The sequence below is a fragment of the Pelophylax lessonae genome (genome assembly GCF_965119305.1).
Source record: "Pelophylax lessonae genome assembly, chromosome: 1".
In the NCBI taxonomy this organism is placed as follows: domain Eukaryota; kingdom Metazoa; phylum Chordata; class Amphibia; order Anura; family Ranidae; genus Pelophylax; species Pelophylax lessonae.
This window is the reverse complement of record NC_138768.1, coordinates 68929405-68954595: the sequence shown is the minus strand read 5'-3', so window position 1 is coordinate 68954595 and position 25191 is coordinate 68929405. Positions and strand designations below refer to the sequence as shown.

The following is a 25191-nucleotide window of genomic DNA, read 5'->3' as shown; positions in this document are numbered from 1 at the left end:
GTTAAGGTCTATCCATAGATTTTCAATTATGTTGAGGTCAGGAGATTGTGAAGGCCATGGCAAAACCTTCAGTTTACGCCTCTTGATGTAATCCCCTGTGGATTTCAAGGTGTGTTTAGGATCACTATCCATTTATAGAAGCCATCTTCTCTTTAACTTCAGCTTTTTCACAGATGGCATCAAGTTACCATCCAAAATTTGCTGAAATTTTATTGAATCCATTTTTCCTTCTACTCGTAAGATATTCCCTGTGCCACTGGCTGCAATACAACCCCAAAGCATGATTGATCCACTCCCATGCTTAACAGTTGGACAGAGGTTCTTTTAATTAAATTCTGTGTCCCTTCTTCTCCAAACGTACCTTTGCTCATTCTGGCCAAAAAGTTATATTTTAACCATATCGGTCCACAGAACTTGTTTCCAAAATGCATCAGGCTTGTCTATATGTTCATTTGCAAAGTTCAAACGCTGCTTTTGTGGTGAGGACGTAGAAGAGGTTTTCTTCTGATGACTCTTCCATGAAGACCATATTTGTACAAGTATCTCTTTATATTGGAATAGTGTACCAACTCCAGTGTCTGCCAGATCTTTCTGGAGGGATCGTGCAGTCAAACGTGGGTTTTCAATTGTTTCTCTCACAATCCTGCGGGGTGTTCTGTCTGATATTTTTCTTGGTCTTCCAGATCTTGCTTTAACTTCCACTGTTCCTGATGACTGCCATTTCTTAATTACAGTCCGAACAGAGGATATTGACATCTGAAAACGCTTTGCTATCTTCTTATAGCCTTCTCTAGCTTTGTGAGCGTCAACTATTTTCAGTTTCAGTTTTCTAGACAACTGCTTAGAAGATCCCATGGTGCTGATTGTTGGGGCAAGGTCAGATGAGTCTGGGCATTTAAACCTTTGAGATTGACATCACCTGTTCTTCCCAGACGATGATTGAGAACAATCCATGACACTGGCAGGTCTCACCCTTGCCCAAACTTTTGCAGACGCCATTTTTTTGTTTTCTGTTATTTTGAAAGTGTCAATGATGGAAATAAAATCTAACTTTTGTTGACATATTATAAGAATGTCTAATCTGTAATTTGATGCCTTTTGGAGATTTTTTCATCTTTCCTTGGCTTCTTTATGCACATTAATACAAATTTTTACCTAGGGTGCCCAAACTTTCGATCCCCACTGTATAATTTAATAAAGCCAGCAGGATAACCTTTCCACTTCTTCCAGTTCTCCTTTCTTCCTGTTGAAAAAAGCAGAGTTCAGTAGCTCAAGCTGAATTTGTATACAAAAGTGACTGAGACTTGCAAGTAATTCCAACACCCATGAATGTGCCAGCAGTACAAGGCTCCATAACTTATTTTACATGTATAAAATAGCATGTGTGTGTGTATATGTATGTATGTATATATATATATATATATATATATATGTGTGTGTGTATATATGTATGTGTATATATGTATATATATATATATAATTGACTACCAACGGTTATTGTTTCTGCAGTACTTTGCTTTGTAGAAAAAGTAGCTAAATCACCAATAAATTATTTAATTCTTTTAAGGTGACAGAAACTGACAACTTTAAAGAGAAAATTTCGACAGATGAGTCCAAAAACGCTTGTCGGAGTCCAACATTGGGCAACAGCCTTCTAAAGTACAGGAGCCGATCACAAGGTACCTAGCATAGTCTGGTTGTGGGAAGAGGTAGCTTCTACAGCTACTTCATCAAATGGTTGTTTATATTCCATAGTTGCTCATACCTTATAACAGGTACAGTCAGTAAATAGTTTGGGCAGCACAGTGGCTAAGTGGTCAGCGCCTCCTCATTTAAGCACTGGGGTCATCTGTTTGAATCCCAACCACGACACTGCCTGCCTGGAGTTTGCATGTTCTCCCTCTGCCTGCGTGGGTTTCCTCCAGGCACTCCGGTTTCCTCCAGCACTCTAAAGATATGGTAGGTTAATTGGCTCCTGTCTAAATTGGCCCTTGTATGTATATGTATGAATGTGATGTAGGGACCTTCGATTTTAAGCTCCTTGAGGGCAGGGACTGACGTAACTGTACAATATATGTGTAAAGTGCTGAGTAAATTTGCGGCTCTATGCAAGTACCCATAATAAATAAATATGGGCAGCCATATTAAAGACATAGACACAAGGTGGGGGAGAGCTATTGGCTCGGGTCTGGTATATGACCTGTGTTACAATAGAGAAAATATATACCTGTGCTCAAATCCTAATAGCTTGTACATGTATTTAAACTATTGAACACAGGTATATCTTTTCTGAGTCCTGCCATGCTGTCTCTTGGTAAACTAGTGAACCCTCTCCCCTTCCTCATCTCTACAATATGATGATGATATCTGTTGCAGTTCAAGATAAGAACTGGGAGGGCCGATTTACAGTTCTTGAGTTAAAACAGAGTGAAAAGGACACATGGCAGCTCTGAATTTTTGACAGGGCCAACAGGTGTTTTTTGCAGTCATTGAACAGACACAGAAAAAAACTCCTTCAGTGGTATGCTTAGCAGAACAAAACGTAGCAAAAAATAGAACTTCACAGTGATGATCTTCATTCATTTCAAAGCACTTACTGTATTGTAGGGGGCAGATGTCAGTATGCATACCACTGGTGCAGTCCGCTACATAATGCAGAGATGTATGAAGCATCACGAGGGTTGCTCTGTTTTTTGGTGTTGGAGCTTACACAGAGTTTACAAGGCCACTCCATCATGTGACATTGTTACGATTGGCTGTTCAGGCCTAAGCGCTGCATCCTGGAAGGACGTCGCATGCACCTTCATAGCCAGAAGTATTGGGTGTTTTGTAAGGACTGATGGAACAACACAGTGGTGGAGGAATGCAATGATGGGGGTCAGGGTGGGTTTTCAAGAGATTCTGCCAATTTGCCCAGTTTCATCAAGAACTTAATTAAGACCTATATCTGTGTTTTACAGGAAGTGGCAGCCGGCTGGAATCGGTGGGTGAGGACGATGAGCTGGCCGTGGCCAATGGGGACATGTATATTGAGAGAGGTGACAAAATGCCACATGGTGGACGGAAACATTCACTACCACAACAGCTGGATTCCTCAGCTCGGCAGGTTAGAATCCAAACTCTGTATTAAAATGATTGTTGTTAGACACTCATACAGTCCCTGTTATAGTTTCTTTGTATGAGTTATATGTTATGCTGGGTAGAAATTTTGTAAATTAATTTCCCTGTAGCTGTAAACATGTCGCAATGTCACAGCAAGTTGGCTACCATATAGCATGCTAATGGCTTTACGGATGTCAAAAGACAGAGCAGGCTGGCAGCAATGAGTAAATTGATACACAAATCAAGGAAGGGATGCACAATATTATGCATGGCACTGGGCAGTATTTTGGAAAAAAAAACGATTGTCAAGTTCAAAATTGGACAGATGGCAAATGTGTTGCTGGCTGTGCCTTGCTGATTCTTTTACCTCACTAAAAAAGAAATAGAAAGTGCCTACCTCATTGCAAATCTATCAGAAAGGTTATGTCTGCAAACAGTAGACTCTATGCAGTCTGCGATAATGAGGAACGCCAACAATGTTCATGGTAACCAGAGATCATATAATCTACGACAGCCATTCTCAATCAGGGTCCCTCCAGAGGTTTTTAAGGAGTTCCTAGAGCTGTGGCTGATTATACTACCATCTGATCCTGGGGCCAACTGGCAGAACCAGCAGCTTAACACCAGACACATTTTTAGTTGCCCACAAGGCTTCTTTAATATAAGCAGTATACTGTATGACACCTCTGAAATACGTTCCTGGTCTGCTGAGCGTCTGTTTGCAGGTGTTTGGGAATCAAAACTATCGTTTGTTTTTTTTCCCTTCCATTCCAAGTGATTTTAAATGGGAATACTGCACTACAAGCACTCTTAAAGCATTTGACTTGCAGTTCTGGCACTGTCCCATTGCTTTCAATAAGTTCCTTTGAAATGTCTGGCGAGCATGACGTGCTAAATTTCTGCAATGTAAAATGACTTGGGTGTTCACCATGACCACATGTAGTTAGGTGGTTGGAGGAGGTAAAATTGCAATACAACTGCCCATTTTAACCACCCAGTTGCTGCCAGATGAACAAGCCCTATGGGTGGCAATTGGACCGCCACTATAAAGGGGGGCATTATTCCAACTGACCACCAATTCCAGGGTAAGTTTTCCCATTTACCCCCAATGAACTGGTTTCCGCAGTTGCCCCCCCCCCCCCCCCCACGAGACCTGGACACAATTTTAAGGTTGCTAACAAAAGGTTGAGACTGGTTGATTTAGGAAGGTTAGGCTATAAAGTGCATAAGAGCTCTGGAGCAGCAATTATGTATTCTTCGGAAAGTGAGTGTAATAGGGCACTTGCAACAAGTTTTACTTTCAGGGGTCTGCCCCTGTCGTCTTGTCAAAGTAATACTGGTACACAATGGTTTAGCATTTTTGCTTAAAGCAGTACTCCAGTAATGATCTTTTTTTTTGCATATTTACATATTTTCAGCTTTGCTCGATATAGGCATTCATATCTTATATGCTGGATGCTAAAAATCATTTCTCTATCGCTCATTGACAGACGTAGTCCTCGGTGATACAGCACCTTCGGGTTATGTTGCCTCCACAGGAGTAGGACTAGACGGGAAATAAAATGCTCCGGCCACACCCTAGGGGCAGTCCCAGAGGGTATATCCTCTCTCTCTCTGCCTCAGCAAATCAGTTTTTTTCTGTCTAGTCAGGAGTAAGGACCTAGATACCTTGCTGGGATCTTCGGTCCTGGCAGGATTTTTTTCTTAGAAAAGAATTTTTTAAGACAGCTTTTTTTCTCCAGTGTTCCTGTGAGATCTTCAAGCAAGAAAGCTGAACTGGGCGACGGGCTGAATGTTGAGATCCAGTGGTCACCCCAGTTCAGCCTACGAGCGCGTGCAGGCCCTAGCTCCGCGCTGGGTCGGCCGCGACATAGTCCCACTGGACGGGGACTGACCCTGCGAGTTAAACGTCTCGCTGAAACGCCAAAGACCATGAGTCACGGCGCCCGTATTGGTCGACAGCCCTCCTACCTCGGTGGAGAGGGGTACTGTCAGGAGTTGGCGCCCGCCTGGTTCCGGTATGGTGAGTAGTATGTTCCCCCTTTCCCCCTGATGGGTCTTGTGGTGAACGCGGGCCCCTCTCTGTAATGGTAAGGATGGGTTCCCCTCTATCCTACAACATGTCACAGATCCCCCTAATTGAGTGTGATTTTTGTGTACAAGAAGCCAGGAGGCTTGGTTTGGGAGCTGACAATCTAATTGTAAAGATGTGTAAATGATTGTAGTCAGTGGCAGTACTAGAACTTTACTGTGATAGTATAAGGTATCCTACCTGTCAGTAGCCACAGGGCGATGTCTATACATGTATACTGCATTCCAGATCATTCCTCCAGCTAAGCAGCGGACCGCATACGGCCCGCTAGGGTCCGGTACCTCCGACCACGCTGACCACCATGAGGGTGAAGGGTTGTGAGGCCGAGATCCTTCTGCAGACATGCCGCTATTCTGTGCAGGCCGCCGCCATTGTCTGGTAGATCGCACGAGGCCGCCATTTTGGTGTAGCCTCGTGTCTCCAGCATGGGGGCGGCCATGTTTGAGGTGACTCAAACACCTCATGGAGCCAGGGGGAGGAGCCGGCAGGCGTGTTAAGGGGCGGAGCCGCCTCTTTTACCCAGGAAATAGGGCCAAAGACTTCCTGTCTGTAACAAGACAAGCACTGAGCAAGCTGATGAAAACTTCTGTGCATCAGGGATGAGCCTTGGGGGTCTGTCTCTCTCTCTGTGGGGTCCAAAAAGGCAGGTAACACTGAGGGGCGCTCTTGCGACTGGGGGACACATTTTTTTTTTTTACTTTGTCATTTTTTGTCGCTGGCAAGTGTCTTGTACAATCATTGACCCTGCCGCATAGGTATCCCCACCTGATCCCCTCAAGGTGGCCGCAGGACCCTCCAGTACCCCACTTGTTTTTAATGCATTATCGGCAATTTTGGAGTCTTTGGTATCCCGGGTGGAGGTGGCCTGTCAGGGACGGGGGTCAAGTAGCGACCCCCGCCTACCCCTATTGTTTATCAGATACTTCAGATACGGATTCGGAACTGGTCAATGCAGTTGCAGGTCCCTCTTAGGGGGCTGTTGTCTCAGGTAATATCTCCTCAGCAGTGAGGAGCAAGTTTCTGCCTCCGCCATAGCACAAGAGTGGTGGATGCACTAGTTGTGTCCGTCCGGGAAACCTTTAGTCTTGAGGTTACACCGGCAGAGGTAGCTGAGACTGAGATTCCTTTTTGGTACTTGTTAGCCTACCAAAAGGGCGAAGGATTTTCCTTTACCCAAATGGGGTCGTTTTGAAACGAACCCCTGTTATTTCCAAACACATGGCTAGGTGCTATCCGTTTGAGGAATTCCTCTTTATATGATAGACGGTACCACCTGCTGTCTTGCCACAGACTGTTAGGATAAAAAGACCTCGTAACTAACGAGGACCTTCCTTTTCTGCTCATATAGAGTTGTTCGTTCCGCGAGGGCGGGCGATAAGGCGAAACCCTCCAAAGCCCCTTTAGAGGGGTTTCAAAGGGCGCTGGTCGGGTAAACAAAGAGTCCGGCTCAGCCAAGCCTGAAGAATATAGCCTGATGCGCCCCTACCCATCTCTGGGGTGGGGGGGGAGATGTCTTCACCGGTTTCTGGAGGACACAGGATCGAGTTTCGATCACTTCCACCGGTGCGATTCTGCCCTTCTAACATTGAACGGTTTCAGGGATTCTATTCGAACCGATTCACAATGCCCAGGAAAGAGGGCAAGGTGCGTCCAAATCTGGACTTGGGAAGAAATAGAGTCCATCCGTACAGTGGTGGCCTCCCTGCATAAAAGAGATTTCCTGGCGTCCATAGACATATAGGATGCCTATCTTTTATATCCCCATCATCGCAGGACATCAGCGTTTTTTTTTTTTTCACTTTCCCAAAGATCATCCCTGGTTCCCATCAGGAGACTGAACTATCTGGGCCTAAGGTTGGATACATCCTGGGCAAGAGAGTTTCTCCTTGCTGGGAAACTCCAGAAGGTTCAGTCAACGATTCGGATGTTGCTTTCCGTCAATTGGCTGGGACTGATGGTGGCCTTCTTAGAGGCAGTACCGTATACCCAGTCTCATACCCGAATTCTCCTGAAGGAGATTCTTTTTTAATGGAATCAGAATTCCGATTCCCTGGACAATCGGATCCGGTTGAGCGAGCGGACCAGGAAGTCTCCGATGCTCAACCAGGGGAAGTCATTTCTTCCGATAGTATCCAGATTACCAATAAGGGTATCGGAACTGAGAGCGATCAGATTTTGTCTGATTTACTGGATCGAGCAGCTCTAGAGCAGCCCGATTCGGATCCAATCGCATATGGCCTCTTCATCCAGAGGTTTTTTCCCTAGCTGTCCCTTCATTGGGACATCCCGGATGTGGATCTGTTGGCACCTTGGCCTAACAGGAAGGTGCGGAGGTTTGTAGCTCGCGCCACGATCCTCTAGCGGACGCAGCAGAAACGCTGATCGCCCCGTGGGGGCAGTATCAGCTACGGCATGCCTTCCATCCTCTCAAGTTGCTGCGGGAACTTCTTCGCAGGATAGAGGTGGAGGGAATTCCAGTTATTCTGGAAATTCTGGATTGACCTCGTCAAGCCTGGTACGCCGACTTGGCGAGGCTAGTCGCGGACGCTCCTTGGAGACTTCCTCTCAGGGAGGATTTGCGGTCTCAGGGACCGATCTCCCATCTTGCTTTACAGTCGCTGGCTTAATGGCCTGGCCATTGAGACCCAGGTACTGAAGGACAAGGGAGTGTCAGCTTCAGTTATTCCTACCTCCAGTTAAAGCAAGGAAAGCGACTTCCAGCACATGGAAGTCTTATATTGCATGGTGTGAATCTATTGGATTTCCCCCACAGACCTATTCGGTGACCCGAATTTTGGTCTGTCTGCAACAAGGGGTTGAGCAGAAACTATCCTTGAGCACGATCAAGGGTCAGGTTTTCGGCGTTAGCAATCTTCTTTCAAGAAACCTTTGGCTAATCATTCCTTGGTGCGGAATTTCATCCAGGGGGTGCGACATCTGGCTCCGCCAGTGCGCGCACCCTTACCGCCTGGTATCTTAATTTAGTGTGGTCGGTTCTTCAGAAACTTCTCTTTGAAGATATTAGGGAGATTCCCTTGCTTACATTCCCAGAAGGTGGCCTTCTTGGTGGCCATTACTTCTCTACACAGGGTGTCAGAACTGGCCGCATTATCCTGTCGTTCCCCAGATCTGGTGGTTCATAGGGATAAGGTGGTTCTTCTTCCGAATCCATCCTTCCTTCCTAAAGTGGTTTTCGTAAGACGGACTCACTTTTTGTGATCACGGATAGCCCTTGAAGGGGGTTGCCTGTGTCTGCCGCGACCATATCTACATGGATCAGTCAGACGGTGGTACAGGCTTATTCTATTAAGGGTCGGAATCCTCCGTTCCCTGTTAGGGCGCACTTCACTCGAGCGCTCAGTACTTCCTGGGCCTTTCGCCATCAGGCGTCAGTGGTCCAGGTATGTAAAGCGGCCACCTGGTCGTCGGTACATACCTTTACAAAATTCTATAAAATTGATGTGATGGCATCGGCGGATGCCTCATTTGGCCGCAAGGTTTTGCAGGCCGCAATTTGAGGAGACCGGTGGTCTACCTCGAGGGTTTTTTTCTGTTTGAAATTTTTTTTGTTGAGTCTCATCATTAAGGATGAGCATTGTAAACTTCTAGTTGGCACCGGTTGGGCCTTCTAGATTTGGATTTGATTTCCATTTTCCCACCCCTCATTTGTGATACTGCTCTGGGACTTCCCGAAGGTGCTGTATCACCGAGGACTACGTCTGTCAATGAGCGATAGAGAAAAATGGATTTTTGTAAAATCTTACCGTAAAATCCTTTTCTCTTAGCTCATTGACAGACCTAGTACCCGCCCCTCTGTTTTTTTGAGTTGGGTTGGGTTAAATTCTCTAAAGACTGCTTTTATGACATAACTGATTTGCTGAGGCAGAGAGAGAGAGAGGATATACCCTCTGGGACTGCCCCTAGGGTGTGGCCAGAGCATTTTATTTCCTGTCTAGTCCTACTCCTGTGGAGGCAACATAACCCGAAGGTGCTGTATCACCGAGGACTACGTCTGTCAATGAGCTAAGAGAAAAGGATTTTCTCTATCGCTCATTGACAGACGTAGTCTTCTTGATTCTCAAGAGCTGGGTTATGTTGTCTCCGCAGGAGTAGGACTAGGCAGAATGACAAAACGTTCTGGCTCCACCCTAGGGGGCAGTCCCTGAGGGCACACCCTCCCTCTCTCTGCTACAGGGAATCAGTTTTTTTCTGTCTAGTCAGGAGTAAGGACCTAAGTTCCTTGCTGGGATCTTTTGGTCCTGGCAAGACTTTTTTTTTTTAAGAAAAAGACATTTTTTAGGTAGTTTTCTCCAGTGTTTTTTTCCTGTGAGATCTTCAAGCAAAAATGCCGGACTGGGCGACACTTGTGGTCACCCCAGCCGGCCTACGAGCGCGTGCAGACCATGGCATTGCGCTTGGTCGGCCGCGACATATTCAAGTAAGTATGCGGGGCCGGGCGACGGGCTGGATGTTGAGATCCAGTGGTCACCCCGGTTTCTGCCTAAAAGCGCGTGCAGACCAGTGCGCTGAGTCGGCCGCGACGGAGTCCCAGTAAGGGGACTGACTTTGCGAGTTAAAAGCTCGCTTGGACGCCAGGACCAGAGAGTCGAGGCGTCCACAAACCCCCACCCCGGTGGAGAGGGTATTGTGAAGAGAGGGTGCCTGTCGGTTCGGTATGGTGAGTAAACGTTCCCTTTTTTTCCTCATTTATGAGGCAGTATATATTATGGGCCCCTCCATATATGGTCAGTATATATCTGATACTTACAAGTCCCCCTTGTAATACAGCAGGTCACGCCGGCCGCCATGTTTTCGGAGTCTTATGTCTCTTCTATGGGGGCGGCCATGTTTTGTGAGCCCAGCTTCCTCGTGGAGGGCTGGGAACGCCGGAAGGCGTACACAGGGGGCGGAGCCACGCCTTCTGCCCGGGAAAAAGCAAACAGCTCCTTCCAGTCTGTGTAAGACAGACGCTGGCTGCAGTTGTTGGAAACTGCACTGCATCGGTTGGTGAGCCTTGGGGGTCCCTCTCTCTCTCTCTGGGATCGAGAAGCAGGTACTCTGAGGGGCGCTATTGCGCTAGGGGGAGACACACAAAAAAAAAAAAAAGTTTTTTTGTTTTGCTGGCAAAAGTGTCCTGTATTAACATGGACCCTGCCACTCATGTATCTCCTCCGGATCCCCTCGAGGGGTCTGCGGGATCCTCCAGCACCCCATTGACAATTGAATCTTTGTCAGCTATTATGGAAACTTTTGTGTCCCGGGTGGAAGTGGCTTGTCAGGGACAGGGCGCAAGAAAGCGACCCCCGCCTAACCCCTTATTATCTGAAACCTCGGATTCAGACTCTGAGCCTATTTCTGCAGTTGCAGGTACTTCATCTGGTATTGGTGTCTCGGGTCCTGTCTCTTCAGACAGTGAGGAGGATGTTTCGGCATCCGCCATAGCCCGAGAGGAAGCGTTGGTAAACGCACTCATTGTATCTGTTCAAGAGACTTTAAGGTTACAGGGTATTCCATCAGAAATAGCTGAAACTGAGATCCCCTTTGGGACTAAAAAGCGCATCAAAGTAGCAAAGGTTTTTCCATTGCCCAAATGTTTTGGCAATCCAATCGATGAAGAATGGCGTCTGCCAAAACGCACTTTTAATATTTCTAAACGCATTGACAGGCGTTATCCGTTTGAGGAAACCCTTATTAAGAAATGGACAGAACCACCTGTGGTGGATTCATCTATTGCTAGATTGAATAAAGCCACGGTTATTCCTTTAGAAGACGCTCCGTCTTTTAAAGATCCAGTGGATCGCAAGATAGAAGCTATGTCTCGCACCATGTTTTCCTTGATTGGATCAGCTTTCAGACCAATAATTGCTATTGGTCTGGTTTCGCAGGCTGTAACTGAATGGACCAAGTGGTTACGCCGGGACTTAGAAGAGGTCCCTCAGGCGGTATCAGATTTGTTGGAACAAATGATACAGGGGTTACAGTTTGTGTGTGATGCGGCGTTAGACGCCACTCCATTAATGGCGCGAGCATCAGTCTCAGCAGTGGTTCTCAGGCGTACACTGTGGCTAAAAGGTTGGTTAGCCGACCAAGGTTCCAAAAAAGCATTGGCTAATATCCCCTTTTCAGGAGAGCGTCTATTTGGAGCCAACTTAGATGAGATCATTAAGGATCTCACCGGTGGAAAAAGCACCTTTTTACCGCAAAATTTTAAAGGTAGAGGAACTCGTCAAAGACGAGGGCCTTCTTTTTCTGCTCACAAGAGGTTTTTTCGTCCAGCGGGTGAAAAAACTAAGTCCTCCAAAGCTCCTGCAGGAGGCGTCAGGGGTCGTTGGTCGGGCAAGCAAAAGCCCGCCCCCTCCAGACCTGAAGATAAACCATCCAAAGCCTGAAGGTGCGCCCCCACCCATAACTGGGGTGGGGGGACGTCTTCGCCGGTTCCCGGATCCATGGCTTTCCAGAATCCCGGACAAATGGGTTTGTGAAGTCATAAAGTCAGGGTACAAGATCGAGTTTCGATCTCTCCCACCGGCGCGATTCTTCCCTATCTCCGGATCGTCTAGAAGATCTGCGGAGAGCAGTCACAGATCTACTACAACAAGGAGTGGTAGTCCACGTTCCTTGGACAGAACGGTTTCAAGGGTTTTATTCAAACCTGTTTACAATACCCAGGAAAGAGGGCAAAGTGCGTCCAATTCTGGACTTAAGAGCGCTCAATTCTTTCGTCAACATAAGAAGATTCAGAATGGAGTCCATTCGCACGGTAGCAGCCTTCCTGCATCCAGGGGATGTCCTAGCGTCCATAGACATCAAGGACGCCTATCTTCACATTCCCATTTTCGCAGGACATCTACGCTTTTCCGTAGAGGAGAACCACTATCAGTTTGTGGCGTTACCTTTCGGTCTCGCCACGGCTCCGCGGGTCTTCACAAAGGTGTTGGCCCCAATGTTGGCACTTCTGCGCCAAAGAGGTATATCGATTCTAGGTTACCTAGACGATCTTCTGCTTCATGCAGAGTCTCCTCAGACCTTGCTACAAAACATAGAAATTACTATGATTTCTTTACAGGAATTCGGGTGGCTGGTGAACCAGCAAAAGTCATTTCTGGTTCCCACCCAGAGGCTCGAATATCTGGGTCTAATTCTAGACACAGTCAGGACAAGAGTTTTCCTTCCGGTAGGGAAACTCCGAAAGATTCAATCAGCAGTCCAGTTGTTACTGTCCAACAGCTGGTCTTCCCTTCGGACTTGCATGAGGGTTCTGGGGTTGATGGTGGCTTCATTCGAAGCAGTCCCATTTGCCCAGTCCCATACCCGAATTCTTCAGCAAGAGATTCTTCTCAGATGGAATCGGAATCCGGAATCCCTGGACAATCAGATCCGATTGAGCAAACAGACCAGAGAGTCTCTGGTTTGGTGGCTTCGGTCTCCAATGCTCAGCCAGGGAAAGTCATTTCTGCCAATATATTGGACGATAGTGACCACGGATGCCAGTCTATCCGGATGGGGAGGAATTCTCGGTCAGTTATCTGTCCAGGGACTTTGGTCCCCGGAAGAATCCAGATTACCGATAAATGTATTGGAACTGAGAGCGATCAGACTTTGTCTGATTCACTGGACCGAGCAGCTCCAGGGCAGCCCGGTTCGGATCCAGTCGGACAATGCCATGGCCGTGGCTTATGTCAATCACCAGGGGGGCACCAAGAGTGTCCGAGCGGCCAAAGAAGTGGCTTGCATTCTTCGCTGGGCCGAACGATTTGTTCCAGCAATCTCTGCGGTGTTCATTCCGGGGGTGGAGAATTGGCAGGCAGATTATCTCAGCCGTCAGACCCTGGATCAGGGGGAATGGTCCCTCCATCCAGACGTTTTCCACCAGTTGTGCCTACGGTGGGGCACCCCGGATGTGGATCTGTTGGCATCACGATTCAACAGGAAAGTTCAGAGATTCGTGGCTCGCTCCCGCGATCCTCTAGCAGAAACCGCAGACGCACTGATCGCCCTGTGGGGGCAATACCAGCTAATATATGCCTTCCCTCTTCTCGCGTTACTGCCAAGACTTCTTCGCAGGGTAGAGGAGGAAGGAATCCCAGTAATCCTGGTAGCTCCGGACTGGCCTCGTCGAGCTTGGTACGCCGACATGGTCAGACTGGTGGCGGACGTCCCATGGAGACTTCCTCTCAGAGAGGATCTACTGTCTCAGGGACCGATCTTCCATCCTGCTTTACGATCGCTGGCTTTAACGGCCTGGCTATTGAGACCCAGGTGCTGAAGGACAAAGGTTTGTCAGCTTCAGTTATTCCTACTCTAGTTGAAGCAAGGAAAGCGACTTCCAGAAAGATTTATCATCGCACATGGAAGTCCTACATTGCATGGTGTGAACCTTTGGGGTTCCGTCCTCGGTCTTATTCGATTAGTCGAATATTGGCTTTTCTGCAACAAGGGGTTGAGCAGAAACTGGCCTTGAGTACTATCAAGGGTCAGGTCTCAGCATTAGCCATCTTCTTTCAGAAGCCTTTGGCTACTCATTCCTTGGTGCGGAATTTCATCCAGGGGGTGCGACATCTGGCTCCGCCAGTGCACGCGCCGTTACCCCCCTGGGATCTTAATTTAGTGTTGTCGGTTCTTCAGAAACCTCCCTTTGAAGATATTAGGGAGATTCCTCTACCCACGTTGTCCCAGAAGGTGGCCTTCTTGGTGGCTATTACTTCTGCACGCAGGGTGTCAGAGCTGGCCGCATTATCTTGTCGTTCACCATATCTGGTGGTTCATAGAGATAAGGTGGTTCTTCGTCCGAATCCATCCTTCCTACCAAAAGTGGTTTCAGAATTTCATCTGAATGAAGAAATTGTATTACCTTCCCTGTGTCCTAAGCCCAGTCATCCTCGGGAATTTGCTTTGCACTCCTTGGATGTGGTCCGGGCGATCAGGGTATACTTGAAAACGACAGACTCGTTTCGCAAGACGGATTCACTTTTTGTGATCCCAGATGGACCCAAAAAAGGGGTTGCCTGCATCTGCCGCGACCATTTCCAGATGGATCAGACAGACGGTAGTGCAGGCTTATTCTATTAAGGGTCGGGAGCCCCCGTTCCCTGTTAAGGCGCACTCCACTCGGGCACTTAGTGCGTCATGGGCCTTTCGCCATCAGGCGTCAGTGGTCCAGGTGTGCAAGGCGGCTACCTGGTCGTCGGTGCATACCTTCTCTAAACATTATAAAGTTGATGTAATGGCATCGTCTGATGCCTCATTTGGCCGCAAGGTTTTGCAGGCCGCAATTTGAGGAGACCAGTGGTCTACCTCGAGGGTTTTTTTTTCCGTTGGAAAATTTTTTTCTTTTAGTCTCATTCTTTGTTTATAATGAGCCTTTAAAACTTCTAGTTTGGCACCGGTTGGGCCTTCTAGATTGGATTTGATTTTGTCAATCCCACCCCTCATTTGTGGCACTGCTTCTGGATGTCCCAGCTCTTGAGAATCAAGAAGACTACGTCTGTCAATGAGCGATAGAGAAAAATGGATTTTTGTAAGAACTTACCGTAAAATCCTTTTCTCTTAAGCTCATTGACAGACGTAGTACCCGCCCCTCTATCATTGAGTTGGGTTGGGTTAAATTCTCTGTACTGCTTTAAACAGAACTGATTCCCTGTAGCAGAGAGAGGGAGGGTGTGCCCTCAGGGACTGCCCCCTAGGGTGGAGCCAGAACGTTTTGTCATTCTGCCTAGTCCTACTCCTGCGGAGACAACATAACCCAGCTCTTGAGAATCAAGAAGACTACGTCTGTCAATGAGCTTAAGAGAAAAGGATTTTACGGTAAGTTCTTACAAAAATCCATTTTTACGGTAAGATTTTACAAAAATCCATTTTTCTGTTGTTCTTCTGGTTGTTGCCCGCGCATGTTCCCCTCGGCACACTGAACAGGGGGGTGGCACGGGTCATTTACTTGGGACCTCCATCATTCATAGCACACTTTGTGCGATCCTTACCTCGTCCTTTTGTCCAGTTGTTAGATGCAGAAAATTCTATCAAGAAAAACATGACCAGTGTACTGCAAGTATGCAAAAAAAAAAAAAACCCTAATTCCTGGAGCTTCACTTATGTTTTACTAGTGCTTGGCCTGGGAAGAAGGAGGTATACCCTTTGAAAGCTTGTACTGAAACTTTTAGGGCAAATTTAAAAAAAAAGTATAACGCACAGTACCCCACCAATGTTGTATTTGTGGGAAGAAAGTAATATCTATGTGATTTGGTAATGCTGACATGTTTTAATAATTTGTGTTAAGTGTTAAACCTAATAAAAGATACTCATTAAAGTAGATCTAAACCAATAAAATCGCATATGTACTTTACAATGTCATTAATTTCAATAACCATCTTTTTCAATCTTTTTAAATCTGCCATTAATACTTAAATAATACCTGGTGATGCTGCCACAAAGGTCATTGTTCAGGCACTTCCTGTTTTGTGGTGACTACTCTCTCCCAATTGTGCTGCTGTGTTGTCACCCGTTCATATTCACCCTGGTGAAGATTAGGAGTGGCTGTTCTGATAAACATTGATTATCCATGGGAAAAAAAAGGGCGTCCTCACAGGCTGATGCAAACATAGTAAAAAATGCCACATCCCCAAATAATTGACAGAAATAGTAAGTGAATTCTAATGGAATTTTTTAGGCCCCAAAATACGCAATTTGTCTATAAAATTTATTTTTATTACAATTAGGTTAAAATATATGCAAATTAAAATTCTTGGTCTATTCCTACTCAAGAAACTGCATAGACCTCACCATGACCACGAATATGGCCGCAACATAGCCATGTAAATATGTCAATGCAATACAGCCATCAATATCCAAGGAGGCCCGTTGTAGGTTGGTGTGTGGGGGAGTGAAGCTCTACATGTTTTGCGCAGATGCGCTTCTTTAGGAGCTTGAAATAGGTGTTATGGTAGATTATCGCCTAGAAAGTTCTCCATATATGTTAAAATAGGTAGGGATTGTACCAACTGTCATCCCAGTTATTCAGTATCTTGTCAAGGAGATCTTGGAGAAGAGACGATTGAGGGGGGATATGATATCAATGTACAAATACTGTACTGGCGACCCTAGCACATGGAAAAACCTATTCAGAGAAAGGAAATACAATAAGACGCATGGCCACTCACTAAAACTAGAGGAAAGGCGGTTTAACCTTAAAATACGCAGGGGGTTCTTCACTGTGAGAGCAGTAAGGATGTGGAATTCTCTTCCGCAAACCGTCGTATCAGCAGGGAGCATTGATAGTTTCAAAAAACTATTAGATGGGCACCTTAAAGACCACAACATACAGGGGTATACAATGTACGGTTAACAGCAAACACACACACACCTCATAGGTTGAACTGGATGGACTGATGTCTTTTTTCAACCTCACAAACTATGTAACTATGTAAGGTCTTAATATATATCAAGTAGTGCAGCGCTATGAACAGCAAAATTAATTGTGCTTAAAAAGTTAATAAACAATGCAGTATGGTGAGTTAATATGCAATTAATAACAATGCAATATAATAAATCAATATGCATTAAGTCATAAGTCCATTCAGCATATGGAGATGGTAAGGAGTCCACTTAAGAATGAAGATCCCAAGATGTGGAAAGCAATGGAAAACAGGCACCCGTGCAGATAGACAAGGTGGCAGCTTACCGCAATGTGTGGGCCTCCAAATGAATGGATAAGCCACTAAAAGCATGAGATTATAACTCCTGTGGGATGGACTCTCTCCTCTGCACGAACGGACCAAGCTTGGATAAATTGCATCAACCCCTCACTCGCTCATAGATCCAGAAATGACTCCGATGTGTATGGCAATATGTGAAGGATAGAAGCATTCATAGCGTAATCCCGTATGATAGTAAAATCAGCTTTATTAAAAGTTCTACTTACATGACAGTAGATAAGCATAAGCGAATAAATGTAAAAATCGGCGTCCCGCTATGGAAACATGAAGCCGGCATCCTGGGGGCGTGACAAGCGCGAGGTTCCGGACATCGCGCTTGTCACGCCCCCAGGACGCCGGCTTTGTGTTTCCATAGCGGGACGCCGCTTTTTACATATATTCGCTTATGCTTATCTACTGTCATGTAAGTAGAACTTTTAATAAAGCTGATTTTACTATCATACGGGATTACGCTATGAATGCTTCTATCCTTCACATATTGCCATACACATCGGAGTCATTTCTGGATCTATGAGCGAGTGAGGGGTTGATGCAATTTAGCCAAGCTTGGTCCGTTCGTGCAGAGGAGAGAGTCCATCCCACAGGAGTTATAATCTCATGCTCTTAGTGGCCTATGCATTAATTTGGAGGCCCACACATTGCGGTAAGCTGCCACCTTGTCTATCTGCACGGGTGCCTGTTTTCCATTGCTTTCCACATCTTGGGATCTTCATTCTTAAGTGGACTCCTTACCATCTCCATATGCTGAATGGACTTATGACTTAATGCATATTGATTTATTATATTGCATTGTTATTAATTGCATATTAACTCACCATACTGCATTGTTTATTAACTTTTTAAGCACAATTAATTTTGCTGTTCATAGCGCTGCACTACTTGATATATATTATGAATGGGATTACTATGAATCCAGTGTTCTAGCTGCTATCCTGTTTATGTCATTTTACTACACTCAATTTATCCATTATTAAGCGCAGGATTCCCCCCTTGATTTTATATGCAAGGTCTTACCTTGCCCTCCTGTTGGCAGCCATCTTGGGCATGTGCAGACTGCTGTCTCTTATAAACCCTGTTTGCATCATCACTTGCCTGCTGCCTGGGCGTCGCTCAGTGATGATGTTGCACACCTGACTATATATATCTCCTGAGGGCTTGCAGTCCTTGCCCTTGTGCTTGTGCTCCAAGTTGCATCACTACTAGCAGTCTTCGTATCCCTCCGTGCAAGACCTGGCTTGGCTGACGACTTTCCTGGCTCTTGATTCTGCATCAACAGACAACCCTGCATTGGCAGACCACCCGTTACTGGACTCGACCCCAGCTTGGATGACTGCCCGCTTCTAGACTCAATCGCGGCTTGGATGACTACCCTGGCTGTTCCTGATTTCTCTCCTCACTCTTGCTGTGCGTTTATTGTTGTTGCCCTAATAAATTGCTTTATTTTACTTGCATCTTCGTGTGGTCTGGTTTCCTGGCATCCTGACATATCCATAGTAGTAGGTAAAAAGTTAGTATGTTTGTAAAGATTCTCAGGCATATTGTATTTTAAGGGTTAATGCATATAGCAAAGGGTATCGTGTGCACAAAATGCCATAATATAGACCCTGATAAGGGAAAGCATAACTCGCAGGCTGCTTGCAAAGTACCCTCAATCACTAGATTGGTCCCTAGACGCAACAGTGCTCCAGATGTTAAGAGAGCAGCGGCCTAACCACCATCCATCCACCCAACAAATTGTGTATTCTGGTGCGTAAAAAGTCCATTAGAGTTCCCTTACTATTTCTTTCAATTGATTATCCATGGTCCACTGTTACCATCGGGAAGCCAGTCCAGAGAAATGACGTGCAGCTGCCACTGGAGTGCAGATGTGGGAAGACGATAAAGGCTGGAGGAGATCAGTAGTACTAAGCAGGAAAAAAACATGGTGATTTTTTTATATACACAGTGCTTCATCAAACTATGCCATTCAGTTGGGGTTTAGATCTACTTTAAAGTTGGGATGCTCATTATTGTAAATATGTTAATTTTATGCATGTTTGTATGTGTTTGTTCTTGTTTTTTCGTAATTTGAAGTCCACTAACATTTTTTGTTATGTTAACATTTGTTAATTGAAAGACCACGTTTCTCATCATCACTTATTAACATGATCTCATTTTTTTTTTTTTGCATCCAACCTCATCGTGTCTGTGTAAGTCATGTACTTCATCCAAACATTTGCATACATTTATAAAACCTGATACTGGGTATCATGACTGTTCCAAATCTTCTGAGCTAATAAGTCCATAAAGTGAAACTGTACTCCTAATTTTTAAAACTCGTAGTTGCTTCAAATATGCTCCATTTTATGTAGATATAGCCCGTTGATTGTCCTTGGCCTTTACAACTTGCTTTTTTTGCAGGATTCATATTATAAGTGCATGACTTGAAATCAAAGAGTCTTTAGTCCTAATGCGTGCTTTGCTTCTCCACTGAGGCTGCTGTGAGCTTAAAGTGACATTATCACCTTGCCTGTTCAAGGTAAAGTGACAGTGCCTTTGTCAAGACCTGCCCCGTTTCCTGCACCAGCTAGGTTCGCCTTACCAGTGCTAGCACTCCTTTGCATTCCCTCCTCTGTCAGAGCATTTCCTCTGGCTATGGAGAAGCATGTGTCCTCCTCCCATGTCACAGTGCTTGGGTCTAGTTCACAGTGGTTCTTAACTCCTGTCCCCAGGCCCCACTAACAGGCAAGATTTTAAGTATCCGCTTGGGGATATACAGACTAGAATACTGCAATCACTGAGCAGCAAATGATATCACCTGTGATGTTTTTCAGTTATCTTGCAAACCAGGCCTGTTAGTGGGTCCTGAGGACAGGAGTTGAGAATCACTAGGACATGACCAGTGGAGTGACATCACCTCTTACCTTAGCATCCAACACCTTGGATTTCATTGCCGGCTGCAGCAAAGGCAGGGGCTGCGAGGGAGCAGTGGTAAGTTAGTGTTGCTTCTTGAAAAATGTCCAGCTCCACACAGAGGCACCATGCAGAGTTAAGCATGGTAGGTCAGTATCAGGAATGAGACCAGCAGCAAGGAGACCACAGCCACCTCAGTTGTGGCTAGATCCTTGCCCTCTTCCTGCCTTTTGTTTAGGCACTGCTTTCAGGGTCCGGTTTGGGCACTGCTTTCAGGGTCTGGTTTTGGGCACTGCTTCCAGGGTCTGGTTTTGGGCACTGTTTCCAGGGTCTGGTTTTGGGCACTGCTTCCAGGGTCAAGTTTGGGCACTGCTTTCAGGGTCCAGTTTCTTTTTCATGGGATTGCTTACTGATACTTTGAACAAGCAGCTAGCATGCTTCCAACATGCTTCAAGTAGTGCTAAAGCTTACTGAAGTCAGCTAGCAGATTGAAGTGATAGCCAGCACTAGCGTTAAGACTCCTGTTTAACATTACCAAACTGGACTTGAATGATACTTCAGCAAAGCTTATCCAAAAGACTATCAAACCTCAGCACTCACTCTGTTAAAGATGGTAATTTTGGCAATGTTGCTCTCCTTGAGCGGGGAGACTCCATAAACACTATAAACAGAAAAAAAGGGAGGGCGCAAACACCTAGTGCATTACCTTAGACACCTTAGAAATGTATTAAAAAAATGCCAAAAGCATACTCCCAAACATAAAAGGATACAACACATGTCATATACTACTCCAGTATCAACGATGACACATCTCTACGGTTGGAAAGCTGATGCGTTTCAGGAGGCAAGCTTCCTTCCTCAGAGCCCTTATCCCAAAGCTTTGCAAATGTTTTGAATAGTTTGCTGCACACAAGCTGAAGCCTGTATGAACAAGGCCTACTTGCGTACATTCTACAGCTACAGAAAGGCTACTTTATACATAAGGAGTCCAGATAGAAAGATAGCACATGAAATAACCAGTATTTTAAAGTCAATGTGTACTTTCCCATAGGTGAAGTCACAAGATCACTTTAAAGGAGTCACAATAAGCATCCTGTCGTGACCCAATCAGTTGCCTGAAGCTCAGATACTCAGAGCTGTGAATATCCCCCCCCCCCCGCCCTCACAGTATAACATTTGGGCATAGCAATTGGATGCTCAGGTACTGAGCGCTATATTGTGTTAGGCAAGAGGAAATGGCATGTGTTCTCCAATACCCAAAGTACCCAGTATTTCATTTAGGTTCTTTAGGTTGCCCTAGTGAGTGGAGGAATGCTGGGATGGTAAGTACTGGATGCGTATTATGTCTACTATAAAGCTGTCTGGTTACTTTGCCTAGTTATGGGCTTTGTAAAGGTTCTCTTTGTGTGAGGGGCCAGAAAGATGTGGAAAAGAAATAAATCATGAAAAGGAGATGAAAAGAATGCTTGTCTCAGCATTCACAGCAGATATAATGCAAATAGGTGAACTAAACCGAAAATATTAACACATTGCTTTACTTCAAAAGCTTAAACCCATCCTGTGTTTTCATCATTATTGTGTCGTCCTTATATCTTCATATCTGTCCCTTGTCCCTTGTTTCTTGACAAACTTTTTCTTTTAAAGCATGCCTGATATGAGAGCCATTTGAAGACTGCCATTACTTACCTGCTTTAAAAATAATTGCCTGGCTTCAGGACTTCCGAGTCCCAGACCTGAATAAAAAATGCAGCAAATCAAAGTCAGAATAAAGCTAAAAATCCTTATCTGTATACATAGGCTGGAGTCAAAGGCTCGGAATTGGTTTAGCCGCATCTGCATGACCGTGAAGTAACTAGCATTTTCTTGAGCAGCAATGGCAGACTCCATAGTGCTCTCATAATGTGTTTACTGTAGATGTACCCGTTATACCTACAATACAAAATCGGTTTTCATCAGACAATCTTCAGTCATTGATTAGGCATTAGACTCCTAGGGTGTATTTTAAAACAGGCAGTAGACTAATGGAACCGTATGGTATGATTTTAGAAGGTACTATTATACCTGGCTTCAGTCCGTAATAAAATACTTTCAAGGAAATCGTGCAATTTTACAAAAGAAAAGCCTGACTTTTCCCTGAGCGGAGACAAGGGGCTGCATGCACACCCAGTGACAGGTGGCTGCATGCCCACCCAGTGACAGGTGGCTGCATGCCCACCCAGTGACAGGTGGCTGCATGCCCACCCAGTAGTGACAAGGGGCTGCAGGCCCACCCAGTAGTGACAAGGGGCTGCAGGCCCACCCAGTAGTGACAAGGGACTGCAGGCCCACCCAGTAGTGACAGGAGGTTGCGGATCTAACGGATGACAAGGGTCTGCAGGCCTGTGATAAAAAGCTGCAGGCCTTCCATTTGACAAGAGATTGCGGGTCCTCCAGGAGACTAGAGGCTGCAGGTCTACCAGGCCTACCTATTGACATCCAAATATATTAATCCCAGATGACATCCAGACTCCCAATAAAGGAGGTACTTTCTTTAGTCCAGTTGCAGGTTTCCACTGTTTTCTTTCCATAATAGAAGGTTTTTGTTGCCCTGAAGGCTTATCTGTTGTACTGTGCCTTTATTTTGCTGGTTGGCTGCTTTGATGAATAGTTGCTCTTTATGGTCCGATTCCATTGCAGTTTTGTTTTTCATCACTTCAATGTAATAATAATAGTAATCATTTTTTTTCTCCAGGAATACGCTATTGTGAAGAAAACAGCAAGATCTTTAAGCACAGTGCAGGTGGAATCACCTTGGAGGCTCGCTCAGCCCTCAATCATCTCAAATATTGTCTTAATGAAAGGCCAAGGAAAGGTACATATGCTGTGCGGGAATTGGAAATTCTCTAGAGGAAAAAGCCATTTTCTAATGGAACTTGTTACTTCTTCAAAGTAGGCCTCCAGTCCTCCAGTGCAGTTTAATTTATAACTTCCCTTGTGCTATGTATCCTATAACTTATTGCTTAGGGACACAGCTATCATACCTTTGCTAGACATACCATAATTCCTGGCCGCCATAATGCCTGTGACACTTTCACTACTGCTTTCTAAGGCCCGGTCTTAAAATTTACACTGCTGATATTTACGACATTACCGCAACCTTTGCCATTCAAAAGTTCTTAAAAGCTCTATTGTTTCCAAAGGAGGAAAAGATTAACGCCACTGAGGCCTGGTAATGGTTTAGGAAGTAAATCCTTAAAAATCAAAATAACGATATATCTACTTTTGTCTTTGCCTGTATTTGAAAACTTTGGGGGGTGGGAACCATTTAAGAAATGCCGAAAAGGAAACACATGCTCTTTGCAGGAGGCTGTGCTAATTTATGGATAAGAACAAGGTGGTCAAAGCATCACCTTTGCTTTCAGGACCTCTTATGATGTTTATTTTACTCATATTTTAGCATGTGGCATAAGTTAAAATACATGTGTTGGGTAACTACAGTGGGGTATTATACTGCTTTCTTAAAGTAACAAACCTGAGCAAACTAAGAAAAAAATGCACAAATAGACCTAAACTTTTCTGCGAAAACAGCATGTCCAAAATGATTATTAGATCCAGAGTTTGAGGCAGCTGAAGTTTTTAGCAGATCTAGACTGCTCTTTTTAAAAAAAAGCCTAGCCTTACCTCTAAAGCTTCCCAAATGCTAACTGAGGCTGCCCTTTAATATTAAAGGATGAATTAGGAAACGGGCAAGCTCACCTTTTTCATTGAGGCTGGCTTTGGGGTTCTCAATCCAATTCTCCTTTATTATCAACCACATCCAGGTGAAGTAGGGGAAGTAACACCTGACTAAAAAGCCAGTTTGCTCCCTTTGCTGTTTCATGTTCCCCACTGCGTTTGAATAAGCATTGGTTGCTAAATCGTTGTTAGACAAGGTTTTAATTTATGGTGCCCTATTTCAACTGGTTATACATAACTGATAAAGGATAGGATTTAGAAGCCCAGTGCACACTTAAGTAACTTGTTTTTTTGTATTTATTTGTGATACATTTGGTGTTCAGCAGATATCCATCATTTGCCAGATGTGGTGATCTTTTCTGATGGTCAGGTTGCTAGATAACCTACAGTATATTAAAAGAATAAATGCTTTATTTGCTTTGGGGTTTTTTTTTTTTATTTTTTTTTTATTGAGTTTTCATAAGGCAGTACAAAACCTTGCACCAAAGGGTAACAAAAAATACAATAAAAAAAATGGCAACCAAAAGTGGCCACACAGGGCTTCAACAGAGCAAAATAGTGTCCATGAGGCTGCATCATAAATTTCAAAATATACAAAACTACCAAAACACCAAACCGAATTCCTTCCCAACCCCCAATTGCTCTCCAATCCAGAGATGGCAGTAAAAGCAAAAGGCCAGGGATAAACCTGTAATCTGGTATTGGCAAGATGTATGTATTGTTAATATCAGTTGTCCCCAGATAAGAGAACATGCCCTAGGAGGTATTATCTGTACAGTTAAACTAGGTAAAAGTAGGATTGTAAGATAAACAGTAGGAATATTAGGGGTTATACACAAATTGGGTAAACAAGGTCACTTAGCCCTGGCCAACAAGGACAACTAAAGCAGGGTATCGTCACATGAAACTTACTAAAGTAGAGGTACGCTTAGGTGTTAGTGGAAGGTGTAAAGAGCTACCTTTCCCACACTCGGTTAACCTTTTTAGGACATTCTCTATCCAAATATGTAGCTCTATATAACATAATTGTTATATTGACCAAGGCCTTCCAAGAGGCCAAAGCAGGAGTAGTAGGGTTATTCCAGTGTAAAATGATCGCCTTATTGATGTAAAATAAGAGATTAGTAAGTAGAGTTCTAAGTGCGCTGGTAGGGGCCTGCTCCTTCCACCAAGCCCAGCATTCATACAGAGATTGTCAATGGTATAGGCAGGACTAAGACATAATTTATAGATTTGGGTACCTCTGACCAGAATGTCTGAACCGCAGGGCAATGCCAGAACACATGACTAAGCTTGCTTTTGTTTTGAATATTATTGTCTTAGGTATGGTATTGGATATAGGTTTAGATGACATAAGCAGTAGTCAGTTACCAAGGTCTATTACTGTTGTCTTTGTCATTAGGGACTTGGATTCAGCATTGTTGGAGGTCAGGACTCTGCCAGAGGGAGAATGGGAATCTTTGTGAAGACAATTTTCTCAAATGGAGCAGCAGCGGCTGATGGGAGGCTGAAAGAAGGTAAGACTAAAAGACTGCAGGATACAAACATGAGTCACACAAGAGGCATTCCAGTACTTCGTTCAAGACTGGCCCAGGTGGATGTGATATACCGACCTGGACAGACTTCTGGCCAATTCACTGTGGGCCCTGACAAAGCATCCGGAACTACTGTCCCGATTCTCCG

The 25191-nt window shown here is 45.0% G+C and overlaps 1 protein-coding gene across 2 annotated transcripts in view; it reads left to right on the top strand.

The window, feature by feature from the left end:
• The window catches only part of PDZD2 (PDZ domain containing 2), a 454029-nt gene that overhangs the window by 299885 nt on the left and 128953 nt on the right, over nt 1-25191 (top strand). For both annotated transcript variants that reach the window (XM_082251798.1, XM_082251799.1), the window contains exons 6-9: nt 1568-1679; nt 2961-3106; nt 22526-22645; nt 24911-25025. In XM_082251798.1, the coding sequence (XP_082107924.1) occupies nt 1568-1679; nt 2961-3106; nt 22526-22645; nt 24911-25025 (493 nt within the window). The remainder of the gene's footprint in view (nt 1-1567; nt 1680-2960; nt 3107-22525; nt 22646-24910; nt 25026-25191) is intronic.